Here is a 7711-nt window from a genome sequence, read left to right as displayed (position 1 = left end):
CTACTTCTTGTTTTTTTTAAGTTTTAAAATCGCTTAGTTGCTACAAAAGCGTCGCGGTTGGTGCATTGCCGACTTCCGTCCTCCACCTGAAACGATAAACGCTTGAATTTTGAAGAACAGCAGGCGATGTGAGCATATGGCTGTATTTGCACTTGGTTTACACATGTATATACTGTAATTGTATACATGTCTCCATTCATATAGCAGAAGTGAGAGGCCAGAGGAATCAAATCTGTTAATTCAACTGAACTCTTAATTATGTCATGTTTACTTGGTATTAGCACATCATGAATTATGTTTTGTTACAATCCCCTATTATTTTCAGCGATTTCAGCATTATCTGTCTCCACGTTTACCCATCATAGTTGTTTAGGAAATTAATTTCAAAGGACAACGAAAAGGAAAATCTGTACTGTATTCTAGCAACCAAGATGTTTATACATATTATTTAAGGAGAAAAGAAGCATCTTCCAAAATGAACACTGCATCATGTGTGCCCTTCTCAGTGGGCTAACCCCAAATTAAATGAAAGAATATTATGAATATTGCTGTGTGATGCGTCTCATTGTGTGTGTGTGTGTGTGTGTGTTTTTTTATAAAATGTATAAAATTAGTATAAAATGTTTTCAGTGTGGAACAGAAGATCAGCCCAGATCATGTCACATCTATTATCCTATGAACACCTAATCATTTGGCCACTTGGTATAGACACACCTCTGCTCACACAGGAGTGATGTCATCACCTTCTTCCCCCCTCTCTCCACCTCTTCGAAAAGGTTAATGCTCAATTCTGTGTGAAAATGAATTTGAGGAAGCGCGCATCTCTGGGTGTCCAGGCGCAATATGATTAAAGGAGAAATTGGGATACGCTGTCAGCACAGCAAACGAGATTTCCCCAGTTCACAGTTTGAACAAGCAGCCTGAGGGGGGCATCCTGGCTGAAGCAGCAGTCGCCTCTCTTACCGCTCCGCGTAGGGACCTGACGACATGTCTGGAGAAAACTGCGCTCTCAACCGAGATCGAAGCCGCGCAGTCGAAAACAGCGGGTGATTTTCTCGCTCAATTAGCATGTGCTATGTCATCCTGATTCAAATAAAAGTGGTGTTCTGGAGACCGGATCGTGATTTGTGGGGGCAGTAAAAGATGGGGGTTAGAAGCAGTGGCTCATCTTGCAGGGCTTTCATTACAACGCTTGGTGTAGGCGAGGACCGCAAAATAAGCAAGGCTGAGAAAGTTGGTACAGTAGTACATTTTCCTGATTGATAAAGTCAATCGGTGGCCAAACTCTTATGGAGCATTGCTGTGTCCAGTGCTGGGAAAAGGGACTTCTTGGGTGTCATGACTTAACTTGGTTACTTGTGTATGATTGACAATGATACACCAGTCATGTGTCTGTTCTGTGCTGACTCATTTTGAATGGTGATGCATAAAAATCAACTAACGGATGTTTTGACACCCGAGTATGTGAATAAGGATTTGTTACTTCCGTTACGGTAAGTTGCGTTTGACATTTAGATAAAACCTGTTATGTGTATGCACACTTTATAATATAGGTGGTGTCTACGGATGAAGCTCTTCGGATTTTGAGAGACTTTTCTTCCTTTATTGAGATCTAAAACCTCCACAATTACCTTAAAACCTACCCCAACTCACCCTCCAAAAACAAAAAAGAAGAAACCTAAGGAAACCAAACCAAAAAACAATCAACCCAAACGCATCTTCTTCATTTACCAAGCAGCCCACCCAATACACCACATTCTTTCAAATGTGGCCACAGCATGCATCGTTTTAAAATGCTCGTATTCTCCCCTAATAGCGTGCCTAGAGAGGGAGATGTGGAGTCCCACTCCTGCAGCGGCTTCATAGAACGCCCCATGCTGTGCCAAATTCTGGGCTAATACATTGGTCTTTTGATGTGGATCAGCTGGTGCGGTGCGCTCAACGCACGGGGTAAATCAGTCGGGAAATGTACACTGAGCGTTCGCCCAATTTTGCGCAGCGTGCCAGTGTCAAACGCAGACCTTATTTAGGGCGGATGTTTCACATTTGCATCTGTTCACGTGCAGCCATGTAACATCTGTGACAGGTGTGCACACCGCCCATCTCTCACATCACCCTCACAAGGCCTGTATTTGTTTATTTGTTTAGTTTTCATTCATTCTAGATTTATGTAATGGCAGCTGGTGAAATTCCAGCTGCCAGCCTAAGATTGAATCCACAAGCTTCTGCTCGAGCTACCATCTGGAACTTGGTGATTGTCTGTTGTCTGGTCCATCAGCTGGACATGGTCTTGCCAGAATTGTAGTTATCCTACCACCTTGTTGCCAGCATGACCATAACCAAATCATCTTAAACCCAGGCTGGCCTTAACCTTGTGAATAAAAAAGAAATGAACGCGTCAGCGATATAGACCATAACCCAAGTGATCAAGCATAGAATACTAGTGTTGACAATGCGAACTGAAACAGAAATGCAAACATGCATTAATTCGTTTTATTGAACAAGCCAAACTGTGAAAATACGAATAATATATAGCTATGTGTTCATCACATTTATAAACAGTATCACATACCACAGCGCGACCTTGTGTGCGCACCCCCCGGGAATTTAGGCGTTTATGTCAGTGCCTGAATAAAACCATTTTTTAAATTAATCTATTTTTTACACTATAAGTTACATTAACCGTGATTGCACCGGTCTATATAGTCAATACAATTATATAAACACAATGTTTTAATTCATGTTTATCCGATGTGTTATTATGGATTGAAAGCCACCGGATAAAGGCCCTCGAATTTTGTGTTTAATCCTGCAGCTAGCTAGCACAGCCAAAGACACGTTTGGAGTTTGGCGACGCCACGGCTAATCCAGTTATCGGTGTACATTTTGGGAGAAGTTTTGGGAGTTACACATTGCTGCCAGGATGCTTAAAATGATTAGTCGGCAACTGAAACACCACCCAGCAGTAAGTACAGATAAGACCGGTGTTGTCTATTGACACACGAGTATTACAGTAGCTAACAGTTAGTGGTTATAAACTTGTGGCAGCGGCCTTGCTAATTTACCTGGCGACGACCCAGTGGAATTAAGTTTTTACTTTAGCCCTTGAAGCGCTTATTTCGTTCCCCCACAAATGTATTACTGGACATCACATATGTAGCTAAATAGACGTAGTTGTAAATATGAACATGTAGTTGTCAAGTTTTTGTCAATAGTATGTTTACAGTTAACCGCGAACTAATTTGGGTAACATTGGCTAGACCAGACACTGCTACCTTTCTTTCCTAACTAGTTAGCATAGGCTAGGTAGCAAGTCTGGCTATTGCATTTCCAAATTTGGAGCAGTCGTTTACAAATGGGTCGCTAGTTTTGCATTAAAATGTAAAAGGTATATATAAAATTTGTAATACGCTTTTTAAATGATTGATAGCTCTAACCTAATGGTGGAGTTGTTTTACGTTAACGTTACATTGTAAGCTAAACATTACAAACAAAGCTAGATCCGAGATGAGTTATAGCTAGCTAGATATTTGTGGCGTGCGGGACTCCTGAGCAGAGGGAGAGGTGAATTGAGGACATGCCATAAATGGCACAGTGGAGAGGCGAGAGTCCATTGTCCACATGCAACTTTGTTATCTGGCAACTCCAGCTCAACAAGATTGCTTGCAAACCGCACACTAGTTAGCGAGCTAGCTACTTGTAAACAAAATTGGCTAACGTTAGCGAGTTAGCTAGCTTGCTAACTAGGCCCAATCTGCTGTCATGTGACGTTCGTTTTACGCATTCATTATACTGGAAATGGTTTTGCACGTTCTCCGCTGTAATGCCATAACTAACACTATTGAAACATATGTAGAAATGTGAAATACGTCTAACGATATTTGGTTGAACCGTATGGTAATGTCCCTGCGCCCATTCTGGAGCAAATGTTGAATTGGAAGTGACTTAATTGGACCTATGATTCTCAGCTGTGTCTGTCTCTCTCGCCAGTTGATTCCACTCTTCATTTTCATCGGCGGCGGCGCGGCGATGTCCATGATGTACCTGGCTAGACTGGCCCTGCGCAGCCCTGATGTCTCGTAAGTGTTTTTCTGTCTGATTCAGTGGTTGTTCAGGGCATACGCTTTTTTAATATTGGCAGATTTAAACACTTGGCTATCACAAAGCAGCAGCGTTTTTCAGCACCTGGTGTTTTTATTTTGTTTTTATTTATTGGCTGAAGATTGTGATTCTAGGAGCCACTATTTCCATCACATGCAGTTGAGGCAGGGGTTGGTAACTTGTGGTGTTTTGCAGATGGGATCGCACAAACAACCCCGAACCCTGGAACAAATTCGACCCCACTTACCGTTACAAGGTACGAAAGCCTGTCTAAAATACATGTGCCATACTTTTGGCAACTTTGTCCAACCTGAAGAGTAAATGGGGGAAATTGTCTGCATTTATATAGCGCCTTACAATTTAAGCTTCTTTTTCACCCGTTCTCTTACACACACACACACACACACACACACACACACACACCAATGGCGATTGGCTGCCTTGCAAGGCACCAACCAGCTCGTCTGGAGAAAATAGGGGTGAGGTGTCTTGCTCACGGACATGGTTTTCAGCACCTCTAACTTAGTGTATCTAGAACAGTAATTAGTGACTCATTAATTTTAGTTAAGTGTTTCTGTCGCTTTAACCTTATGCGTGTGATCATCAAGCACAATAAGTCTTAAACCGTGATTTAGTTGCAGCCCTCGTCCACATAACCAGCCTCGATTTATGAAGAGGAATAAGCTGAACTACAAATGACTACTCCGATACACAAATCTGAAAATATAACCAGTGCGTGTCCAAAGACATTTCACTTGCTGTTACAATTAAGTCATGGCTTACGGATTTGTCTGCTGATGTGCATTTTCAATGCTGGCCACCAATGCTCTGATCTGATTTGCAGTTCTATGCTGTGAACTTGGACTACACCAAACTGAAGAAGGAGGGGCCTGATTTCTAAAGGAACATCTCTCCTTGCGCCCTGATGGGCCAAAGCTATGTAGCCATCAGAGGCTAAGATAGTCACCCCTACAGATGCAAGCAGCTTACCGCACAATTCTCGGTGCTTTGTTTATCAAATTATTTTTCCACTTTTTGTAATGTCTACGGTCGTCTGTAGAATTTGAAATAAAAGACGACCTCTCTTTTAAGAAACATCTCTGATCCGATGGGTGAAACCTAGCCTGTTACCTTTCAGAGGCTAAGAGGCTTACCCCAACTGATGCAAACTAACCGCACAATTAAACCTGTGACACTACAACATGCTTTTCATACACAGATTTACACTTTGTTGTAATACCTATGGTTGTCTGTCACAATGGAATAAACAAGACAACCTCCTACTGGCCCGATTTCTAAAAGGTACTCTCTGCTCTGATGGGCCAAAGCTAACCTGTAGCCATCAGAAGCTAAGATGCTTACCCCAGCGCATGCAAGCAGCTCTCCGCACAATTCAGCCCTAGACCGTCTGCTGTGATTCGCTGACAAATTACTTTAGCCATTTTTGTGATACCCATGGTTGTCTGCAGCAATGGAATAAACACGATGACCTCCTACATGTTTGAAGAAAGTTGCACAAGTGTTTGTTGTTTTTTTTTTTCCATGTTGACTGCAATGTGTCATCCTGTGTTTCTACATTGCCTCTGTTGTTCATAGATTTATAAAAACACTTCACCACCTGCTTAAAGCGAGGTGTAACGTAATCCCAGATTTGTATTTGAAAGGTGCCTCAAGAGTTTTTGTTTTTGATTTTTCTTCTTCAATATTCAAAACTTACCGGTGTAGGATCCTGATATCCTTTGAGTGATTCACTCAGATCATGAATTGCTAGAGTCCATATCTTGTTTCAAAGCCTAAATGGCCTGCTGATTTAAAAGGAAACTACAAAAAATGTGCACCTGCTACCTCCAGGACTGAAGTTTGACACCTAGGGAGGGTATTTCCTAATGCAGGACTACGGAGTTTGCTGGGTAAGTTCAGAGTAAACCCCAGAACCACTGTTGCTAAGCTACAGGGGACAGGGACCTGGAAGGTTGGTGGCTCAAGCAATGATACACCGGGCCCCTTGAGCAAGGCTCTTAACCCCGCTTTGTTCTAGGGGGGGATTGTCCCCTGCTTAGTCTAATCAACTGGAGATAGTTTTGGATAAAAGCGTCCACTAAATAATACATTATTATTGTTATTTATTATCTTCCTGCCTCCAGATTCGGGGTGGTGTCACAGCATTACCCGGGGGCCGCGGCTCCTTGTGAGCGCAGCAGCAATGTACACATAGCAAGGACACGGGTGTTCTGTAAAAGACACAAGACTCCAGCAGGTTCGGCGATCGCTAAGACTTAACTCTCCAAACATTTTGTAAAGGTTTTTTGAAAAAGTGCTATGCTTGTGTTTACTTGGAAGTCAAAGTTAAAGACAAATGTTAATTGAGTGTGAAATGACGTGCATTCCTTCAGTGTCTGAAACCACTGTGAAGAGTATGCGCGTGTGATTATGCACACTTTCCACGCCATTTTATTTGTTCTGAGCTTTTAACAGAGACGTTGTGACAAGGGCCGGAAGAAATCTGATGAAGAACCCAATCCAGCATGCTAGCCTGGGGTATGCTACTAGCTGGTAAAATAACGTCCAAGCAAAGAAGGTTATATTAATATGCAGATCAGGGGGCGCGAGGTGATTTATCTAGGCCTCCAGTTGCGTTTCCCGGAGAGGGCTGAATTCAGATCAGTCTGTGAACCTGGGGTGGGGGAAAAGGAGGTCGATGCACCACGGCAGAGAACAGAACAAGATAATTACAGTGTTAAGTATTGCACACACAAGAGGCCTGAGTAAAATAAAAAAAAGCCTCAGGCTTGCTACACTTTGGCAGCATGTCCAATAGATTTGTAGAAACGGGGTGCACACGACCACGAGAGCGATCCTGGACTTAGCAGACGGAATGGCAGACCGGACCGTGTCCGCCTGCGGTCACAGGGCAACCTGACACTCCTGCAGGCCTGATCCTCCTGTCCCAGACACCCTTATCTCCAAGCTTAAGCTGAGGTTAGTTAGCTAAGCTAAACTGTGTCCTGTCTGGAGCCCCAACATCTGAAGGGAGATTGTTCCAGGAAACGGGAACTCTAGGAGGAAGGCTCTGCTTCCTATTGCAATTTTAGTTATTTGTTGAACATCATAGTGGCCAACACCTTTTGAACAAAGTATCCAAGATATTCTTGAGCAAAACCGTTTGAAGCTTCAGAAGTTATGTCTTGCCGAATCTAAATGTAACTGGCAACCAATCAAGCATAGTGAGCATATGCCCAAATTTCTTTCTACTTTGTTCTTGTAAGTACCCCAGCATCTGTATTCTGAACCGGTTGGAGACTTAAATTAGTGCAACCAGAGTCTAGTGTTATTGCAGTCCAGCTAATGGGCCGTGAAAGCATGACATTTTTCAGCATAATGCAGGAACAATATATTCCTCAATTTAGATGTACTCCAAAAATGGAAAAAGGCTATTTTATGATATTAATGTGGGCCTAATTTATAAAGTCATCTTGGAATTAATCGTAAATGTGAGCTTTCAATTGTTTCCTAAAATGATCATATGAACACTGTGTAAAATGTCCATACAAATTAATTAACATAAATCCATCTGTCCTATGCATGATTTGGTAATCCACGAATTCTGAAA

General features: G+C 42.4%; 2 protein-coding genes across 2 annotated transcripts in view; both read left to right on the top strand.

The window, feature by feature from the left end:
• Positions 1-543, top strand: part of LOC133115342 (solute carrier family 35 member B1-like) — a 12303-nt gene extending 11760 nt beyond the window's left edge. The window contains exon 9 of the mRNA XM_061225203.1: positions 1-543. This exon is cut by the window's left edge and continues 575 nt beyond it. The gene's annotated coding sequence lies outside the window, so the exon portion shown is untranslated.
• A 2252-nt stretch (positions 544-2795) lies between these two features.
• LOC133114770 (cytochrome c oxidase subunit NDUFA4-like) lies at positions 2796-5614 on the top strand. Its single transcript, XM_061224394.1, has 4 exons — positions 2796-2965; positions 3991-4079; positions 4297-4357; positions 4946-5614. Exons 1-4 carry the CDS (start codon positions 2924-2926, stop codon positions 5000-5002), a joined length of 249 nt encoding a protein of 82 aa, XP_061080378.1. The 5' UTR covers positions 2796-2923; the 3' UTR covers positions 5003-5614.
• The last annotated feature ends 2097 nt before the right edge of the window (positions 5615-7711 follow it).

Source organism: Conger conger, chromosome 16, assembly GCF_963514075.1.
Source record: "Conger conger chromosome 16, fConCon1.1, whole genome shotgun sequence".
Taxonomy (NCBI): Eukaryota; Metazoa; Chordata; class Actinopteri; order Anguilliformes; family Congridae; genus Conger; species Conger conger.
This window is presented reverse-complemented; position numbering and strand designations above follow the sequence as displayed.